The sequence below is a fragment of the Schistocerca gregaria genome, chromosome X (genome assembly GCF_023897955.1).
Source record: "Schistocerca gregaria isolate iqSchGreg1 chromosome X, iqSchGreg1.2, whole genome shotgun sequence".
In the NCBI taxonomy this organism is placed as follows: Eukaryota; Metazoa; Arthropoda; class Insecta; order Orthoptera; family Acrididae; genus Schistocerca; species Schistocerca gregaria.
The window spans coordinates 477,540,482-477,562,864 of record NC_064931.1 but is presented as its reverse complement, the minus strand read 5'-3'; the positions used below and the strand labels follow the sequence as shown (position 1 = coordinate 477,562,864).

The 22,383-nt window shown below is 44.2% G+C and overlaps 1 protein-coding gene across 1 annotated transcript in view; it reads left to right on the top strand.

Annotated features, from left to right (window-relative positions):
* Nucleotides 1-2,190: 2,190 nt before the first annotated feature.
* The window catches only part of LOC126298731 (DEP domain-containing protein 1A-like), a 108,684-nt gene continuing 88,491 nt past the window's right edge, over nucleotides 2,191-22,383 (top strand). Inside the window, exon 1 of the mRNA XM_049990171.1 lies at nucleotides 2,191-2,459. Coding sequence (XP_049846128.1) covers nucleotides 2,415-2,459 — 45 coding nt within the window. The 5' untranslated portion in view covers nucleotides 2,191-2,414. The remainder of the gene's footprint in view (nucleotides 2,460-22,383) is intronic.

Below are 22,383 nucleotides of genomic sequence, written 5' to 3'. Positions count from 1 at the left end.
CTGCATGGGCTGCTTTAGAATGTGCCTTGGGCAATACGACAGGTTATATCTTTCTGCCTGATGGAACACCACCCCACTTCTGCATTACAGTTGGCCAGCAGCTCAACAGCATCTTCCTCAGATGTGGGATTGGACGCAGAGGCCCTGTAGCATGGCCTGCTAGATCACTGGACTTAAATCTCCTGAATGTTAACCTCTGGGGGGGGGGGGAGTATTTGAAAAGCGTTGTGTATGCTGAACCAGTTCCTAATGTGGAGGCCCTTCAACAGTGTGTTCACAATGCCTGTGACACTATTTAGAGAGAAGCTGGAATGTGTGAAAGTGTGTGGCAATCAATGATGAGATGTGTGAATGCATGCATTGCGTCCCACTTAAAACGTGTTACCATGTGGATTAGATGCAGCTCTGCACTGTCTCCTGGGACGTTACACACATGCCATCCATTTCTGGGCACATGTTCATACGATCTTTTTTTCCTCTCTTTCCAGCCAGGGACCCATTCCTGCAGTTTGTCAGTTTTATTAATGTTCACCCTGTAGATGAATGTAGCCAGGCCAACTTGCAGTGGTAACAAAAATGAGTTGGGTCTGACAGCTGCCCCCATATTGTGTCCTATGGCCATACTTTTGGTCTCCTATTTATTCATCACTAGCCGAGTAAAATTTTTTTGGACAGTATCAGTGACGAGGACTGCATTCACTGGCAAAAAAACTGGTCCAGAAAAGGATATTTCAATGTGCAGTGCAGTGAATCAGCAATCGAATACCTTCAACAACCACGCACTAACATTCTTCCTCTGGAGTGGCATTTTGACTGATACCAACTATCTGTAAGAACAGTGCAGTTTTTTTTCAAAAAACACAGAAAAAAACAATTGATTTCTTCGCAGATGAAGGGGTCACCGTATCACTTGCATACTTTTTAAATAGTTCAGCTTTCACAGTCTTGACATCAGGAAGGTAGTCGCCATGGATGTGCTGAAGGGAAAACTGAGACTTCTCATTTTTTCACTGAGATAGTTGAAAATTTGCTGCATACCACCATCAACTTCTCTGACATATGGACCTCATTATTTTTTTCGTTTTCCTACCTGTTTTGGATTGCTGTACTGGACCTTAATGTGTTTGATGAGGTACTAACATCTGCTTCAACCAAGTCAGGTACCGGTTCAATCTGACATATTGTTGACCATCCTTATTCACTCTTTTGCCTCTCAGGAAGGGTTAGAACAGTCTCTCGCAGTCCCAGCTTATGCATACTACATACTAGGTTCCGTCGATTGGCTGAAAGCTTTTTTTGTTAAGCCCCAAAATGTGGAGTAATAGCCGAGCCACTCCAGCAAATAGATGGTTTTTAAATCAAAATCCGGCTCAGCAGATCGAATTTCTTTTAAGATGCGCTAAATTCAATACATGCTACACGTCATACGGATAGTCTGACGAAAAAAGTTTCTCTGAGATCTATTTTGTGTGAAATATTATCGTCTTTATTTTGCCTAAAATTGCGTCATTTCGGAGTTATAAGCAAAAAATAAAGAAAGCCCCACTTTTTCGAGTTTTTTTCCGTTTTTGACCCATTTCTAGAGCGAAATTTTGGTGGGACTTCGAAAATTCTGATACGGCATCCTCGAAGGGATATGTGAAGCTTGTCTAGAAAACTTCTTCAGAACTTTCCGCTGTTTGGCCTATTTAACCACGACTGGACTGGTAATGAACTTGACACTGTCAGTTGCTTGAGAATCGTGAGGATGTGAACTAAGAGCTAATGACCGAATGATTAAGAAGACATTCACTGCAATGCCTGAAGCAACCAGGAGGGTTGGAAGACCATAGGTTAGGTGAGAGGAAGGTGTCGGAGAGGACATAAGGAAAATTGGAACTCAGAATTGGGTGGGTTCGGCACTAAATAAGAAAGAATGGATTAGCCTTCTGCAGAAGGCTAAGGCTCACGAAAGGCTCTCGTGCCGCTAATGCTGATGATACTGTACACAACTGGGGAAAAATGTACACATCGTTTGTCTGGCTGTGAGTCTGTGACACTTAGCGACTCTTTAAATGAGTCTTGCTAAGTAAAGTGATCATAACAAAGTTGTTGACTCTCTCAACTTGCAGTTATCGTATCGTATTATGGTTAGGGCACTCGGCGTTTTGGTGGCGAGATGACTGACTACGTACAGATAACCGAAACGATAAATTCATTGCTGGATATTTTCATTGCTAGCAGCGCTCATGTGGTTTCTCTTCGGCAATGATGTACTTTGGCATGTGAATTGTCATCCACCAATGGCACGCAAGTGTGATGTTGTGATACACGGCTTTCGAAATTCAAATTTAGGTTTACAAGGAGTGTGATGCAAAAAACAATATTTGTGACATAAATACAGTGATTTTATTGATAGTGAGTGATTGTCAAGTATGGAGGGACCTAAAATTTCTGGGCCCTACAGGGCAACGAAATTGGTAAGCAACTATTTTACGTCTGGTAACGTTTATGGTGTGCCGATATTTTGAAAGTCGTTAGAGATATATATTTGCTTGCTTTTACTTAGCCTGTGTAATTAGGGGCCATAAGAACTCTAGCTATCTGTGGTGTCCAGTGTATTTTGATGAGCAGAAATAACATCCCACTGCCGTTAGGACGTTGCCTTTTTTATTGTTTTCATTTAGAATCCAACTGTCAGTAATTAAACTACTTCATTTAATGATACGCGAAAGTGTTTTAACAAACGAACTTCGAAAATTCCTTACGTGTTTTCTTAATCACTTTTGGATGTATTGTACAAGCTCCGTTTGATACAACTTGTGCTCCACCAGTTTCTTGTCCTTGTTGTTCAAATGTATCTTCATACCTTATCAAATTTCGTAATAGATTTATTCTTTGTAATGTATGTCTCGTAGAACTGACTTCAGGAATGAGACTGTTTGCCCTAATATGAGAATTCGGTTTTGATTAGTGTGACGACAGTTGATGTATGAGGAAATACCATCCTTGATAAAACTTTACTCAGCGCTGAAAAAGTCCCGAGCCAGCACTGAAAACCATGTTTTCGTCTGTAATGTGCAAACTGTCGTTTTGTGATGTACTGTCTACAGTTTTGATGTAGTGTGGAAGTTACTAAAACATTGTCAGTATAATGTGAACTTTTACACACATTTCTTTAAGTCGAGTTTCCAAAACCAGTACCCCCCCTTTTTACCATTTGTGGAACAGCTGTAATATCTTGTTCAGGCCATACTATAATTGATTTAGATACAGGGATGGCCTTTGAGGTGGCAGATGCGTTACCTTTGTGTGTACTCACGCAGCCGTAGCATGTGAACTCCCTACTATAATATGTAGCTATGAAGTACATTTAAACCAGACCATTTCAATTACTAATTTTTGTATGAATATATTCACAATTGAAAGGCTTAACACATCAAAAGTATGTTAGAACAACATGCAAAAAGAGTGCTATACTCTATTAAAATTGCTGTATGATTGATGTTTCAGTGATGAGGGCCTGCTGCTGTCCAGTCATAGCTCTTTTGTGATTTTGTAGAGCCTTAGTGATAAAAGAACTATAAAGAGCAAAAGGGGTAGTGTTTATACGTATTGCCCCATTACTGACATTCATTGGATTCATGCATTATGTTTTTGTTGTGTAACTTGGTAATAATTAAGGATTTTCTATATGACAGAAAAAAAACAGAACTGCAAAATTACGTTCCAAACGATTGTGTTAGGGTGATTACCAGAGTGATACAGATTTAAATCTTTGTTAAAAAGTGAAGTCTCGTATTATAAATCAAAGATTTTATGTACAGCACGGCACAATAGCACCTAATAAAAACATCAAGCCAAATAGTTTCAGCTTGCAAGTTTCAGGGCAAATTATGTATTATTGTGTCCATCTGAGTAATTGTGTATCATTATAGGGAATCACAGATTTCTGCTCAATCTTCTAACCTATAATGTACAAACATGAATGAGTTAATAAAATAATAGGCCTGACAGCCTGGAAAGAGAGAGATAAAGATAGAGATATGGGGAGTTAGTCTGAGGTTGAGAGAGAGATAGGAGTGGCCACTTTGTGACCTATAAAATATTTCCTTTTGCTTCAGGAGAGTGACCATTGGGATGTGGAAACTTTATTGAAGAGGGCTGATTGTGACACAAACCAAACTGACAGGTGGCAAAGACACTATAAACTGGGATAGAAAGTAGGATGCATTTAACTCTCATAATTATATGCTACTCACTGCTTCTTGTATACATACCTCAGTAACTGAATTACAGCAGAATAACAGTGTTTATCAATGGAACATGGAAAGCAATAACATTGTGTTGGGGTACTATTTGTACAAAGTAAGTTGACACTTAGTGCATTGAAAATGGGAACGACTGTGAATGGGTAATGTCTTTATGGTCACTCCTATCAGCCATCACACTGAATGTCAACTTAGTTTGCAGGAACAGTACAGTTGTCATCTCTCTATACACATACCTCAATGCCAATTTCCAATAGCTGATAGTATAAAATGAACATGCTGCATAGAGAAACAAAAATCGCAATGAAAATAAATAAAAGAGCATGTTAATGTCCACAAACATTGTGTACTATTAACTTCCATCTGATGTAATAGACTGCTGTAACAACCATGAGCAGACTAGGCCTAGAAGGCGTGACCAAGCAGATGCTATCATTGGTTGTTGTTGTGAACTAACTATACACCTGCACAAGAGATCTTCAGCACCCCCTTTCACTGATGTAGTGGCATTGTGACATGGTGTCCACAAAAGTGTTGACAGCTATCTCGCTCAACTGTTGTCCACAATGAATGGAGACAGGACAGATTTCAATGTGTATATCTTGCTAGATGACACCCCAGATGATCACAGTGAGAGACATTAGGTGACCTGGGATGCCATAAAAAAAAAGTCCCACGTCTGTTTAGTGTTCATTTGACCATTCTGATAAATTGGAGGTGGGGTAGTGCATTGTCTCACTGAGGGGTACATGCTGCATGTGGAGTGCTGTAGACAAACAAACAGGTGGATATGATTGGACATTTGGTTCCCCTATTATTCATTAACAAGAAACATAGCTAGAGGTGTCAGCTGCTCTTTTTCATACCGTGTACATATTCCACACTTGAAGATGCCTGAATTGTTTGCCCTGTTGGTAGGATGCATCATCTTAGATTGGGTGTAGAAGTGTATCTTACATAAACTACAAAAAAATGCAAGAGGGTTCTACTACTTAACTTTTACGTGCTCCCACCATTGTGTTGGCAACTGCAAATATGCCAGTCTAGCTGCTGTCAGAATTCGTGAGTCAGATGCAACCTCCGTCATCTTCATACCCATGGTAAGTGGCACTATTTCGCAGCAGTGAGCAGCTCATGGTATGCCCTTAATCCAGTGGTGTGTTTTTGCACAGTAGTAACTGCACAACCTCAGAGATAGTGTCTAGTAGGTCAGATGCACACAATCTAGCAATAGTCAGATACATTGATATCACTTGCCTTACCCAACGAGCATTTGACTCCTGCATACAGCCAACAGAAACACTAATGACATGCCAGCATGTAATAGGTCAAACTATTCCAGTCAGCATGGTGACACAATCAATCCAATGAAGCACACTCCTCAGTGAATAACTAAGTAGCAGCTTCATTTTTTGTGTGCTTTGTGTTAAATTATAGTATTATTACCAAAGGCATCACCACACATGCTTTATGTTGTTGAGTGCCACAGTATGATACTTATAACCATAATCTGAATTTGAAGCTGACTTTAGGACCGTGAATATTGGTTTAGTACAAGAGATTAGTCTATACTAAATTTTCTGCTTGGTGATCTCACAATGAGATGCTAGAGTATAACAATCCTTATCTACTAAATAGTAATTAGTCGGAATATGGAGCTTGTCTTGTAGAATCTGTTACGGTCTTTGGATAATTTCATGTTTGGTTGGGTTGCAGAGATATCCCTGTGGCTCATATTCAGCATATATCTATCATCATCTTCTTCTTCTTCTTCTTCTTCTTCTGTTGTGTGTTGGACACTGCTTTGGAGCTACCCTTTTCAGGTGCTTGTGTGATGCTATCTACACCTGAGAACACCGTTTACATGATCAACAGGAACTGCATTGCTACTAATATTTTACCTTTAAGGAGTTATTAGGCCTAGTAAATGGAAGTTGACCTGTACTGGGAGCTTCGGTAATTAATTTCAAGAATTCAGACCTTATGCTTTGGTATAGACCAAAATAAATTGCTGGGGCTCATTAAGTTCAGACCGCGAGCAGAGCTTTTATTTTCAGAGGTGTCCATTTGGAAGTTAACTTTGCAGCGATGTTTTTGTTAGGATTTTGATTGATTTTTCTGTACTTTTTTACCAGCTGGCAACAGTATCTAAAAGTTCTTATTTCCTAGATGTGAAGTTAGTGGTGGCTGCTTTTTAATATGGCATTCTCATTAATGTGTTGGCCATTTTGAATAAAATAATTGTGGTTATTAGGGTGTGTCATTATAAAACATTTAAACAAGTAAGTTGCGGACACATGGACTAACTTCCTCTGGTCCTCTTCAGAGTGGTTAACTGTGGTAATGTCTTCCCCTGTGTACTGTCTATTTCAGTTATCTGATGGCTGCCAATGTCACGTATCTGGGATGTCATTGCACGATACGAAAAGAGGTTGTTACGGAGGGTGATGACTTTGTGTTAAGCTATTGCCCCCTCCCCCTCTGCCTATCCACATTTGATGGTCTTCTTGGTGCTGATCTTGCTCTGGTTAGGTTTACAATTTAGGATCCTCATCCCCTCTCCCACTTCCCCTGACATTCCTGGAACTATAACCCTGCATAACAGTCTCAATATAGTACATGGTATCATCTTACACCACGACTTCGTATTAAGGACTGGAAAGTTATGTGCCAGTTTGGAATGATGCCATGTGCATTTTGTCCATTGTGTCCAGGGGCACCAAAGAACAATAGGGTTGATACTGGGTCTTCATCTTGGCCTGTAAAGGTGACTTGTTGGCTGAAAAGGTCAAGGTCCTCATGTATTGATGCAATGTGAAACCCTAAATTTCCCCTCCCATGCGGTGCTTCATATACATGAGATTTGGGCATGTTTCTTCACATTGTAATGCCAGCCCTATCTGTGAGGATTGTGGATATCAGTTTCACATAGACATTCCATATGCCCCGCTGCCAGCGTGTGTCAACCGCAGGAAGCACTGTTCCCCCTGTTCACCAGACTGCACCATCTTCTAAAGAGAAAAACCCCCGCAGGGTTCACATGTCTTGTGAATAAATGGTTGGCCACCATGGAGCCCACCCCTTGCAGCAGTTTTCCTTTCGTTGTAGGTCTATCTTTCTATTATTCTTTCCTCCTCTCTGCCTTTCCATTGGTTTGTCATCTTAGTACCGAATGTTCTTGGATATGGTTTGTGATTTTGGACACTCCTTTTATTCCCTTCTGGCATTCTAAATGACTACATTCATGACTATGGTTCCATTATTGGATTTGGCTTGCTACTGCTAGAAGTGTGTATCATGCAGGGAAGGTCACCCAGTGCAGCTTATATTCCACCTCTTGTGCCTTCTTTCCTTGCACCCTTACTTTCTCGCAAAGGTACTAAGCCAAAAACCCAGTATGGTAGCCATTGGGGGAGGGGCATGGTCATCAAATACCTGTGTGATTGTAGTCCCCTGACCATGCAGGGATTGCACTGTTCATGTCATGTAAGCCAAGGGGTATATGCACATCATGGCTAGGACATGGAGGTTCTGGGCAATGGTTTACTGGCCAGGTAGTCGTTGCCATGGCTGGGTGGTGCCATGGTGCAGGTGTTACTGTGCCAGAAGGTTCACACATCAATTGAATTAAACTTTCTTCTGCTGGTGGCTGCAAGGCCCCAGCATTCTCCTCAGATGGGAAAGATTATTATAATTCACTTCTAAATTTTCTCTCTGTAGTGAGAGCTATTTGGAGAAGGAGTAGCATCTACAGTGTGGATTCCTCTCTCCCCTTCCTTCCACTCTTCCTCCCCCCCACAGCCTCCTCCACCTTACTTGGTCACCAGCATGTGTTGCCAGTCCGTGTGGTTGGTCTGTTATGTACCCAGCTGGCTGAGCCCCCTGACATCATAGAGATCGCACTTCTGATACCTGAGCTATTGGCTCCCCATGTATGCCTAGGAGCAGTTGCTTGCCATTCTGGAGCATCGCAGCTCTCAGCCAAACTGCCCTTGCCCTGGCTGGGTGGCACCCATGGTGGGAGGGTCCCTGGTTGGAGTGGGTGGTATCAGGGTGGATGCTATGTGAATGAAACGCGTTTGGGTCCAGAACTCTGGCCATTCTTCTATGGCTGTCTCTATGCATGGAAATTATCCTTTTATTGCTGCTGCTTCTGCCCCTTCGGCCTTCCCTTCCATGGCCACCTCTGGGAGGAGGGTCAGGCACATCAGCTAGGGGCAAAACCTTTCCCCTGTTATCTGGTTTGCACCAGGACTGATGGGGATATTTACACAAATACCGAAACTTTATTTTTTGTGGAACACATTGAAGACAAGTTTGCCAAAGTGGACTCTCTGAGTAAGATACGGTCAGGTTCGTTGTTGATCAAAACTGCTTCAGCTGCCCAGTCTGTGGCCCTTCGTGTCTGTAACCATCTTGGCACAATCCCTGTGTCCATTATCCCCCACCAGCCTTTCAATATGGTTCAAGGTGTAATTTTTCACATGGACCTCATCCTTAAAACTGATGAGGAACTTCGGGACAATCTCGGACGGCGGAGTGTTCTCTTTTCTCGGCATGTTCAAAAGGTTCCGAAGGACAATCACATTGATACTGGTGCCTTTATCCTGGCCTTTGAAGGGGATACCCTCCCTGAGAAGGTCAAGATTATGGTTTATCGATGTGACGTGAAGCTGTACATCCCACCACCTATGAGATGTTTTAAGTGTTTGCGTTTTGGACACGTCTTCCCACTGTTCGCAGGCCCCTCTCTGTGGTGACTGTGGACGTCCTCTCCATGACGGGAGTTCCTGTGTTCCCCCTCCTGTGTGTGTTAATTGTCATCCACATTCACCAGATTGCCCAGTTTATAAGAAGGAAGAGAAGATACAGGAGTATAAGTCCCTTAATCGTCTAATGTACACTGAAGCTCGTAAGAAGTATGCACGTCTTCATCCTGTGCCCATGATGTCTAGCTATGCTTTAGTTATATCTTCACCCCTTCCTTACTGCAGTCCCGAATCCCTCTCCTCTCCCCCCCCCTCTCTGCTGCGGCTCCCACACCCTCCCCTGTGGGCGCCGCTCCCCCCGGCATCTGCCGGTCAAGGGCACCCCTCCCAGGATCCCCCTTCCCTACACCTTCCAGGCCAAAGGTCTGCTGCCACACAACGACCACGAGAACCACGGTCTGTGGGCCCCCAGGTCGCCCGATATCTTTCTGTTCCAGATCTTAATGCAGCTGGCTCCTTTTTGTCACACAGTCTTCCTCGATCTCAAACAGAAAAGAAGAAACATAAGTCGCGGGACAAGGGGCCTCTGGTATCGCCAGAGGTCCCATCTCCACCTTAGCAACCTGTTGTTCGTGGATGTCGCTCCATCCTTGTCGGTGACAGTTGGTGACTCGGCGGCATAACTGGCTTTAGCCACTTCACCCCCCATTTGAATCATTGTTCTCTGGTTGTCCAATGGAATTGTAATGGATATTACTATCACCTTCTGGAGTTGAAATACCTTATTTCATTTTACTCTGCAGCTTGTGTGATTCTACAGGAATCTCATTTTACTGATGACCATTCACTGACCCTCTATGGGTTCTGTGTTTTCTGTCGAAATCGGGTTGGCCCCCTGCAGGCCTCTGGTGGCGTTTGTACGTTGGTCCGTATGGACGTTGCTAGCACGTGGATTACTCTTCAAACTACATTGGAAGTGGTTGCTGTTAGGGTCCACCTGGACTATGAGGTCACGGTTTGCAATCTTTATCTCCCTCCTCACAGGATTCTTACACCTGCTGCCTTCACTGCCCTTCTTCAGCAACTTCCTCCATCTCGGGGATTTTAATGCTCATCATCCCTTGTGGGGCAGTGCATTTCCATCTAGTCGGGGTCTTCTCATAGTCTTGCAGAGCACAACCTGTGCCTTCTTAATGATGGCTCCCCTACTCATTTCAGTGCCAGTCATCGTACTTTTTCTGCCAGTGATTTTTCTCTTTCTCTTTCCTCCCACTTCCCTTCATTACACTGGTCACCACACGATGACCTTTGTGATAGTGACCATTTCCCGTTGATTCTCTCGCTCCCTTCCCGCTCCCCGATGGACAAGTTACCTCAATGGTCTTTCCACGTGCTGATTGGCCTCTATATACTGCACAGGTCGTTTTTTTTTTCTCCCTCTTTGTTGGGTTGTATTGATGATGTACTATATGACGGGTCTGACGCGATTCTTCGCGCTGCTAGCCTTGCTATCCCACGCTGATCTGGACCATTTCGCCACCAGCAAGTCCCGTGGTGGAGTACAGCCATTGCCATTGCCATCCATGATCTCTGTCGAGCTTTGCAACGCCTTAAGAGGCACCCATCCGTTGCCAACCTTATTACCTTTAAACGCTTTCATGCTAAAGCCCATTACTTAATCACACAGAGCAAATGGATGTGTTGGGAACACTTTGTTTTTTCCCATGGTTCTCCTGTTCCTATGTCACAGGTGTGGGCTACACTTCACTTTCTCCAAGGTTGCCATAGACAGTGCACCCTCCTAGGCCTTTACCTCCCGGATGGCCTTTGCACAGACCCATTGATTCTCGTGGAACATCTTGCGACCCATTTTGCAACAGCATCAGCCTCCTATCCGACTGCTTTCCTTCACCAGAAAGAGTGGGCTGAAGCTTCTGCCTTATGTTTTACCCCTTGTCAATCAGAATCTTACAATGAACCTTTTACGGAATGGGAACTTCTTTCTGCACTTTCTTCTTCTCATAATACAGCTCCTGGCCCAGACTCCATTCACTACCAACTGCTTTAGCATCTCAGTGCTCCACAACGGCAACATCTTCTCCAGGTGTTTAGTCGTATTTCTCAATGGAGGGATAGCATCGTGGTTCCTGTCCTTAAGTCTGGTAAGAACCTCCTGTTTGTCGAAAGCTATCATCCAATTAGTCTGACAAATGTTGTTTGCAAGCTGCTTGAACGGGTGGTAGCCCGTTGGCCTCATTGGGTCCTCGAATCTTGGGATATGTTGTGCCCTTACCTGTGTGGCTTCCAAGAGGCTTCGATCATTTACTTCGCTTGGAATCCGCAGTTCGGCAAGCTTTTTTCCAGTGCCGCCATTTGGTTGCAGTATTTTTCGACCTTCACAAGGCCTATGACATGGCTTGGTGCCAGCACATCTTACTTACACTTCATGAGAGGGGTCTTCTTGGCCCACTCCTGATTTTTATCCGCTAGTTACTGTTCCATCGGTCGTTCAGGGCTCGAGTTGGTACTGTTCCTTGTTCTCCACCGACCCAGGAGAATAGCATCCCACAAGGTTCCATATTGAGTGTACATCTTTTCCTCATTGCTATAGATGGACTCGTGGCGTCCGTCGGTTCTTTGGTCACCTCTGCTCTGTATGTGGATGATTTTTGCATTTGGGTTAGTTCCTCTTCGATGGCCTCTGTAGAGCGGCAGCTCCAGGGAGCTATATGGTGTGCCTCTCCATGGACCCTCTCACTCAGGTTTCAGTTCTCTCCTTTAAAATCACGGGTGGTCCACTTCTGCTGCCATACTACGGTCCACCCCGATCCGGAGCTCTAGCTTGATGCACAACGATTACCTGTGGTCCCACAGTTTCGTTTTCTGGGTCTTCTTTTCGACAACAAGCTCACTTGGCTGCCTTGTATCAGACTTCTGAAGGTAAGATGTTTCTGTAAACTCAATGTCCTTTGCTTCCTTGCACACACCTCTTGGGGTGCGGACCGCTCCAGCATTTTCCGCCTTTATCGGTGTTTAGTGCTGTCTCGCTTGGACTATGGTTGTCAAGTTTATGGTTCGGCTGCTCCTTTCACACTGCGCCTGCTGGATCCGGTCCACCATCGTGGTGTCCGTTTGGGGCCACCAGCGCCTTCCCTACTAACCCTGTTAATAGCGACCCCTCCCCCGCCCCTTTCTGTTCGGCAGTTCCAGCTTCTAGTTTATAATGCAATCACTGTCCATTCCTCTCCCACTCCTCCTTCCTATTCTATCCTGTTCCCAGACCAAGGACGTCGCCCACCTGATTCCCAGCCTCGGGCGGGTTTACCAGTTGGGCTCCGCCTTGCATCTCTCATGGTGTTTAGCTTCCTTCTTTGTCCTGTCTCCCACGTTCCCTCCCCAACACCCCCTCTTGGTTAATTCCTCGGCCCTGGATTTGGATGGATCTCCGCCAAGGTGCGAAAGATTCCGTTCCCCCGATTGTGTTCTGTTGTTTTTTCCGCTGAATTTTATGGAAGTTTCAGGATGCTGTTGTTTTTTACACCGATGTCTCTAAATCTGCTGATCGTGTGGGATATGCCTGCACGTCCTCTGTGGGCAGGGAAAATCATCTCCTGCCAACAGCATGTGGGGCGTTTACTGTGGAATTGATGGCAATTTACCAGGCCCTTACCTTTATTAAAAAGTCCCAACTCCACAGTGTTTTGCTATCTACAGACTCAATGAGTGGCCTTCAGGTTATTGACTGGTGTTTTTCCCACCATCCCTTGGTCTCGGCCATCCATGACCATCTCGCTGATCTTCACCATGCTGCTTGTTCCGTTGACTTGCTTTGGATCGCTGACCATGTGGGTATCCTAGGTAATGAGCTTGCTGATCGTTTGGTTGGGGGAGCAGTCACTTACCCTCCTTCTCTGTAACCCCTCCTGCGGCAGATTTACAGCTTCACATCAAATCCCATTTCGTCGCACAATCATGGGCCAACTCTTGGGAGACTACCTCCTTGTCTAATAAACTTCGTGCAGTTAAAGTGAAACCTGTTCCGTAGCGTTCTTCCTTCCGCCACCCCCACTTTGTGGTTGTGGAGCCTTCCAGTCAGTAGCTCACATTTTGGTGGGATGCCCCCTCTTTTGGCTCTGTGTATTAAGTACAGGCTTCCCCGCACTTCACCTTTAATATTGGCAGACGATTCCCAGATGGTCGAACTGGTTCTGTTTCCTCTGTGAAATGGTTTTTATTCTCAGTTTTAGGGTTTTTAATCTCACTCTGGAGTAGGGACAGGGTGGTGAAGGTTGGGGTGTCTCCCAATGTAAGCTGTGTTTGGAGATTCCTGACCCCCCCCCCGGCCAAGACCGGCCAAGATCCTTTTTTCTTTCCCTTTTACTCAGTCCCTCCCAGGACCCCTTACCCCCGACGTCTCTCAGGCCAGCTGCCTGCTACCACAACTTGGCCACAGGAGAGACAGCCTGTGCACCCCCAAGGTTGCCTGCTCTTTTTCGGTTCCAGATCCTGCAGAAGCCTGTTCTCCCTCTGTGCACTGACCACCTCAACATATGAAAGAGGAGGAGGAAGAAGAAGAAGAAGAAGAAGAAGAAGAAGAAACCATAAATCCTTGGACAAGTCTCCTCCCTGCCTCCCCCCTCTCACCAGTGATCCCGGCTGTGCCATATCCTGACACCTTTATTTATGGATGTCACCCCATCCTTGTTGGTGACCCGGCAGTGTGATTGGCTCAAGCCTATTTGCCTCCCATTTGGAAACCCACTCCGTGCTTATTCAGTGAATACTACTGTCACCTCACAGAGTTGCAGTCCTTTATTGCCTTTTACTCATTAGCTTGTTTCATTCTACAGAAATCTGATTTTGCTGCTGCTCACTCACTGACCCTTCGTGGGTTTCGGTGGCATTTGCACATTGATCCATGTGGCTTTTGTTAACATCTGCCACTCTCTCAGACCAATTTCTTGCGAACCATGACCTGTGCCTTCTTAATGATGGTTCCTCTACTCATTTTAGTGCTGCTTATGGCAATTTCTCTTTCGCTCTCTTCCCCTCCCCTTCTTCCTTCCTTACATTGGTTACCACATGATGACCTCTGTGATAGTGACCACTTCTCCTCATTTCTCTCTTTCTTGTCCCGCCTCCCAGTGACCAGTTTACCCCACTGAGCTTTCCATCATGCTGATTGGCCTCTGAATATGTCCCAGGTCGTGTTTACATCTTCTTTGTCAGGTTCTGTTGATGGAGTAATCTGTGTTGTCCGATGCGATAATCCACTACTGCTAGGGACATTGATAAAATATCAATATTTTTTTCCAAAAAATGGCAATATCGAGTGCTGATATTTTTATTTTATATCATATTTTTTTGCACTTTCTGGAAAATATTTGAAACATTTCTTTTGAAATTGAAATAAAATGTAATTTTACTTTCAGCATGGCTCACTACTCTATGAGCTTTCAATATGTCGAGTTTTTCTTTTTGACTGTATGAAGCAAGTATAGATGGCGCAAAGAAGGGGTGGCCGTGTGAATGGAATAATAAGATTTCCAATGTGAAGAAATAGCATAACAGTGGGTTAAAAATTTAATTTTTAATGCAACTAGTTGCTATTTCTTCACATTACATTCATCAAAAACAGTTGCTGAAAATTATGAACAAAAATCTAATTGAGAAGAATGGTCTTTGCAGTAGGCAGAGGCATGTGAGTGAAATGTTGCCATAGATGGCACTTCGTACTACTAACTGAAACTTTAACGTTTTACTTCACCAAGCAATTTTGACACTACAACTGCTAGGTTGCTGGCGTTCGCAGAATTGAAATAAAACTGGGAATTGAACATGAAGTATTCTGGACAAATCTAAATGTGATTAAACCGAACAATGGGCTCATTGGACACCTGTTATTTGTGCCACTTACATACAGATGCCATTATTAGTAAATTGGTTATTGCCAAGTATGAAGGTGCATTGTTTTCCTTCCAGTTCTTGCTTTAAGGGGCATAGGTATGCTGCTACCTTGTTGATGTACAGAATATCTAATAACATACCAATACATAACTATACAGCTCTAATACTGGCAGTATATTTACTATGTATAGCCAATATTTGTAGTCTGGTACGTAGATATTTTTCTGCCAATATATTGATACCTTTATTTTTCCCTCCCTCAATATATTGAGGGGCAATAATTATATTTTTTTAGATATCGATATATTGGATTCCCGATATTTTTAAAACTATCAACAGTCCTAGCTGCCAGCATTGCCATTCTCTGCTTTACAGGCACTGTTTACCATCAGCCAGTTCCTTGGTGGAGCACAGCCATTGGCATCTCTGTCAATGATTGTCGTCATGCCGTGCAACATCTTAAGTGGCACCCATCCTCTGCCGGTCTTATTACCTGTAAACATCTTCATGTGAAAGCCTGTTACTTAATCAAACAGAGCAAGTGAATGTGTTGGGGACACTTTTGTCTCTTCTATTAGTTCTTCTGTTCCTTCATCACGGGTATGGGCTAAACGCCGCACCCTCCAACGTTGTCAGTGATAGTCTTCTGTTCCGGGCCTTGCCCTTCCAGGTAGCCTTTGTAAAGATCTCTTTGTTCTAGCAGGACACCATGTACCCTATTTTGTGATGGTATCATTGTCAGTCTCCTATCCAGCTGACTTCCTTCTCCAGAAACAGCAGGCTAAAGTTTCCCACATATGGTGTACCAGTTGTCAGGTGGAATCCTATAATGAACCTTTTACTGAATGAGAGCTTTTTATGGCCCTCTCTTCCCATGATTCAGCTGCTGGCCATGATTCTGCCCATAACCAATTGCTTCAGCACCTCAGTCCTCCTTAGTGACAATATCTCCTCAAAGTATTCAGCTGTATTTGGCTCCAATGCATTTTCCCCTCTCATTGGATAGATGGTATTGTGGTTCCTGTCCTTAAGCTTGACAAGGATCTGTCATAACATGATAGTTGACAACCAATCAGTCTGACCAATGTCCCCTGCAAGTTACTAGAATGGGTGATGGCTGTTCGACTCATTTGGGTTCTTGAATCTTGGGACCTTTTATCTCATTACCAGTGCAGCTTTTGGGAGCGACAATCTCTGATTGATCTTCTGCTTTGATTGGAAACCGCAGTTTGGTAGGCTTTTTCTCAGTGCCACCAACGTTTCACAGTTTTCTTCAGTCTCCATTAAGGTTTATGACAGTTTGGTGCCATCACATCCCCCTTACACTGCTTGAGTGGGATCTTCGAGGTCCCCTCCTGGTTTTTATTTGCCAATACCTGTCCTATTAGTAATTGGGAGTCCAGTTTGGCAATGTTCTGAGCTCTCTGTAGACACAGGAGAATGGCATTCCCCATGTCTCCATATTAAGTGGCCTCTGCTGGACCATTGGTCACGTCTGCTCTGTATATGGATGATTTCTGTATTTGGGCTAGATCCGATAAACAAAAGACAGAGCTCATCCCCCATAGTACATAAAACAAGTCAGGACAATATTGCAGAAACAACAAAAAAGCAGGGCAAATTTAAATTAATGCAAAAACCTCAGGATTAGTGAAGCTCGAAGTTTATTGCAGACTTCAATGTGAGATGCTTATAATAGTTTCCACAAAGAAACTTTAAATCACTTAACAAAAGCAAATTTTTCCAGTCCAGACAGTAGCCAGTTAGGTTCCTTTCAGAGTATGCTGATTTAATAGCTCCATACTTAACAATCATATACTATCACTCGCTCATCAGAGGATCCATATTCAAAGACTGGAAAGTTGCACAGTTCACACAAATATTTAAGAGAGGCAGTACATCTATACAGGGTGTTACAAAAAGGTACAGCCAAACTTTCAGTAAACATTCCTCACACACAAAGAAAGAAAATATGTTATGTGGACATGTGTCCGGTAACACTTACTTTCCATGTTAGAGCTCATTTTGTTACTTCTCTTCAAATCACATTAATCATGGAATGGCAACACACAGCAACAGAACATACCAGCGTGACTTCAAACACTTTGTTACAGGAAATGTCAAAATGTCCTCCTTTAGCGAGGATGCATTCATCCACCCTCAGTCGCATGGAATCCCTGATGCAGACCTGGAGAATGGCGTATTGTATCACAGCCGTCCACAATACGAGCACGAAGAGTCTGTACATTTGGTACTGGGGTTGCGTAGACAAGAGCTTTCAAATGCCCCCATAAATGAAAGTCAAGAGGGTTGAGGTCAGGAGAGCGTGGAGGCCATGGAATTGGTCCGCCTCTACCAATCCATCGGTCACCGAATCTGTTGTTGAGAAGCGTATGAAGACTTCGACTGAAATGTGCAGGAGCTCCATCGTGCATGAACCACATGTGTCGTACTTGTAAAGGCACATTTTCTAGCAGCACAGGTAGAGTATCCCGTATGAAATCATGATAATGTGCTCCATTGAGCGTAGATGGAAGAACATGGGGCCCAATCAAGACATCACCAACAATGCCTGCCCAAACATTCACAGAAAATCTGTGTTGATTACGTGATTGCAAAATTGCGTGCGGCTTCTCGTCAGCCCACACATGTTGATTGTGAAAATTTACATTTGGAATGAAGCCTCATCCGTAAAGAGAACATTTGCACTGAAACGAGGATTGACACATTGTTGGATGAACCATTCGCAGAAGTGTACCCGTGGAGGCCAATCAGCTGCTGATAGTGCCTGCACACGCTGTACATGGTACGGAATCAACTGGTTCTCCCATAGCACTCTCCATACAGTGACGTGGTCAATGTTACCTTGTACAGCAGCAACTTCTCTGATCTCTGACATCAGGGTTATCGTTAACTGCACGAAGAATTGCCTCGTCCATTGCAGGTGTCCTCGTCGTTCTAGGTCTTCCCCAGTCGCGAGTCATAGGCTGGAATGTTCCGTGCTCCCTAAGACACCGATCAGTTGCTTCGAACGTCTTCCTGTCGGGACACCTTCGTTCTGGAAATCTGTCTCGATACAAACATCCCATGCCACGGCTATTGCCCCATGCTAATCCATACATCAAATGGGCATCTGCCAACTCCGCAATTGTAAACATTTCACTGACTGCAAAACCACGTTCGTGATGAACACTAACCTGTTGATGCTACGTACTGATGTGCTTGATGCTAGTACTGTAGAGCATTGAGTCGCATGTCAACACAAGCACTGACGAAACTAAAATGAGCTCTAACATGGAAATTAAGCATTTCCGGACACATGTCCACATAACATCTTTTCTTTATTTGTGTGTGAGGAATGTTTCCTGAAAGTTTGGCCGTACCTTTTTGTAACACCCTGTATAGATTCTCCCCAAGCAACTGTACAGTGTGTGCGGAGGGGACCCTGTACCACTACTCGTCATTTCCTTTCCTGTTCCATGCGCAAAATGACTGTCTATATGCCTCCATATGAGCCCTAAGTTATCATATCTTATCTTCGTGGTCCTTACACGCAGTGTATGTTGGCGGCAGTAGAATCGTTCGGCAGTCAGCTTCAAGTGCCAGTGCTGTAAATTTTCACTATAGTGTTTCTCGAAAAGTAAATTGCATTGCCTCCAGGGATTTCCATTTTAGTTCCTGAAGCATTTCTGTAACACTTACATGTTGTTTGAACCTACCAGTAACCAATCTAACAGACTTCCTCTGAATTGCTTTGATGTCTTCCTGCAATCTAACCTGGTAGAGATCCCAAACACTCAAGCAGTACTCAAGAATAGGTTGCACCAGCATCCTATATGCAGTTTCCTTTATAGATGTACCACTCTTACCTCAAATGCTCCCGATAAAGCAAAGTAATCCACTAAATTACTGGCCTATATCATTAACGTTGATATGCAGCAGGATTTTGGAACATACACTCCTGGAAATGGAAAAAAGAACACATTGACACCGGTGTGTCAGACCCACCATACTTGCTCCGGACACTGCGAGAGGGCTGTACAAGCAATCATCACACGCACGGCACAGCGGACACACCAGGAACCACGGTGTTGGCCGTCGAATGGCGCTAGCTGCGCAGCATTTGTGCACCGCCACCGTCAGTGTCAGCCAGTTTGCCGTGGCATACGGAGCTCCATCGCAGTCTTTAACACTGGTAGCATGCCGCGACAGCGTGGACGTGAACCGTATGTGCAGTTGACGGACTTTGAGCGAGGGCGTATAGTGGGCATGCGGGAGGCCGGGTGGACGTACCGCCGAATTGCTCAACACGTGGGGCGTGAGGTCTCCACAGTACATCGATGTTGTCACCAGTGGTCGGCGGAAGGTGCACGTGCCCGTCGACCTGGGACCGGACCACAGCGACGCACGGATGCACGCCAAGACCGTAGGATCCTACGCAGTGCCTTAGGGGACCGCACCGCCACTTCCCAGCAAATTAGGGACACTGTTGCTCCTGGGGTATCGGCGAGGACCATTCGCAACCGTCTCCATGAAGCTGGGCTACGATCCCTCACACCGTTAGGCCATCTTCCGCTCACGCCCCAACATCGTGCAGCACGCCTCCAGTGGTGTCGTGACAGGTGTGAATGGAGGGACGAATGGAGACGTGTCGTCTTCAGTGATGAGAGTCGCTTCTGCCTTGGTGCCAATGATGGTCGTATGCGTGTTGGGCGCCGTGCAGGTGAGCGCCAAAATCAGGATTGCATACAACCGAGGCACACTGGGCCAACACCTGGCACCATGGTGTGGGGAGCGATCTCCTACACTGGCCGTACACCTCTGGTGATCGTCGAGGGGACACTGAATAGTGCACGGTACATCCAAACCGTCATCGAACCCATCGTTCTACCATTCCTAGACCGGCAAGGGAACTTGCTGTTCCAACAGGACAATGCACGTCCGCATGTATCCCGTGCCACCCAACGTGCTCTAGAAGGTGTAAGTCAACAAGCCTGGCCAGCAAGATCTCTGGATCTGTCCCCCATTCAGCATGTTTGGGACTGGATGAAACGTCGTCTCACGCGGTCTGCACGTCCAGCACGAACGCTGGTCCAACTGAGGCGCCAGGTGGAAATGGCATGGCAAGCCATTCCACAGGACTACATCTAGCATCTCTACGATCGTCTCCGTGGGAGATTAGCAGCCTGCATTGCTGCGAAAGGTGGATATACACTGTACTAGTGCTGACATTGTGCATGCTCTGTTGCCTGTGTCTATGTGCCTGTGGTTCTGTCAGTGTGATCATGTGATGTATCTGACCCCAGGAATGTGTCAATAAAGTTTCCCCTTACTGGGACAATGAATCCATGGTGTTCTTATTTCAATTTCCAGGAGTGTATATTGTTCAAACATTGAGTTACCTCGGAGAGACTATTGATACATAATCAACACAGATGCAGAAAACATCAGTCTTGTGGAACACAACTAGCTCTTTCCTCACACAAAATGTTGAGTGCTATCAATAAGGGATTTCACATTTATTCTGTATTTCCAGATTTCCAGGAGGCTTTTGAGACCATACGTCACAAGCCTCTTTTAATCAAATTGTGTGCATGTGGAATATCATCTCATTTATGTGACTGTATTTGTGATTTCCTATTGGAGAGGTCACATTTCATAGTAAGTGATGTTAAGTCTTCGAGTAAAACAGAAGTGATTTCTGGCATTCACCAAGGTGGTGTTATAGGCCGTCTGCTGTTCCTTATCTATATAAATGATTTAGGACACAGTCTGAGTATCTTGTCTTCGTTTTTTTTCAGATGATGATGCCTCTATTGTCTAGTAAAGTCCTTAGAAGATCAGACCCAATTGCAGAACAATTTACCTAGGATTTCTGTATGGTGTGAAAATCGGCAATTTACCCTAAACAATGAAAAGTGTGAGGTCATCCACAGCAGTGCAAAAACGAATCCCTTAAACCACGGCTGGCCAGATGCTGCACACTGTGCAAAAATGTGGAAGTACAGGACAGGTGCGCACATCTCAGCCAGTGTGCAAATCGGAACTGTGACGTCTGTGACTAAACACGTATACCAAATCAATGACGACGGATCCACTTCCTTGTCTACGCAGTACCAGGATGATGAAAGTACTCCCAGTCATGCTGCCCTCTGGCAACTGTAGCCTTACATGACATGTACCAAGAAAAGACAAGTACTGCAAAAAAGCAAAGAATGGGCGATCTGTATTCTCTGACATTTAAACACAACTGGGAACTGCAATTTTCTTTACACCTGTAGTTTAAAACTCGGTGTTTGCTGTGCTGCTGAATAACAGGCGGTCAACGCAAATTAATGATTGAAAAACACGCCACAGCTCTTTTCATAAAGACAATTGTAGTGTAGTGAACACTGAAGGATGGCAAGTCAAATTAAGTGCGCATAAGAAAATGGATGATACACATCAACACGTTTTTAGTATAAGTCATAGTAGTTGATACCTCTTGAACTCTTCATTTTTTGTGTTACACTTGTATGTATTTTTCTGTACAACATACTGTGTTTAGTTTTCCAGAATGACAATCACAATACATCTGCACTGCGACAAAGTTTCAAAATTGCATTAAGAATAGCAACATCTGGGAAACTGTTTTCTGAAGGGGAGTTTGTAAAAGACTGTCTCATTGACGCTGCAGGCTTCTTGTGTCCCACAAATGTTAGCATGTCTCAAGAAATTATCCTTTCAAACAAACAGTGACACGACGTGTAAGTGTTATGGCTAGCGAAGTGCACAGGCAGTTAATAAATCAGGCTAAGGACTTAGTTGCTTTCTCTGTTGTAATGGATGAAGCAACAGATCTTCAGATACAGCTCAGGTATTGATATACAGACAAGGTGTCGATAATGGTCTGCGTGTAACAGAGGAAATTTGGGACTTATTGCCTTTGAAAGGGACAACAACAGGTGAAGACTTACTCTAAACTCAAGCAAGCAATTGATGTTCTCAATATGGATTTGAATCAGTTAACCTTGGTGACCACAGATAAAACACCACCAATGTGAGGCCATTAGAGAGTATTCGTAGCACTGATGCATAAAAAGCTAGGATGCACAGAAGAGATGTTTGATGGAATTCGCTGCATTCTACATAGAAAGGCACTTTGTGCAAAATCAGTAACATTAGAAAAGTCATGTTGTAAACTATCTGAAAACCCATGGGCCTACACATCGCCAATTACGGGAGTTCTTGGAGGAATTAGGAGAGGAGTATGGCGACATGCCTTACTATACTGAATTATGCTGGCTCAGTTGAGATAAAAGGCTGAAAAGATTTTTTAAAATTATTTATGTTTGGCCGTAGTACATTTCTTACATGAGAAGGGAAAGAGTGAACTGAAATTAGAAGATCCTTGCTGGAAATTGGGTCGTGCATTGCTTGTGGACATTACATCTCACGTGAACAACCTGAACGTCATTTTGTGAGGTGAAAATAATTTAATTTCTGGCATATTGGAAAAATTAAATTCTTTTGAAAGG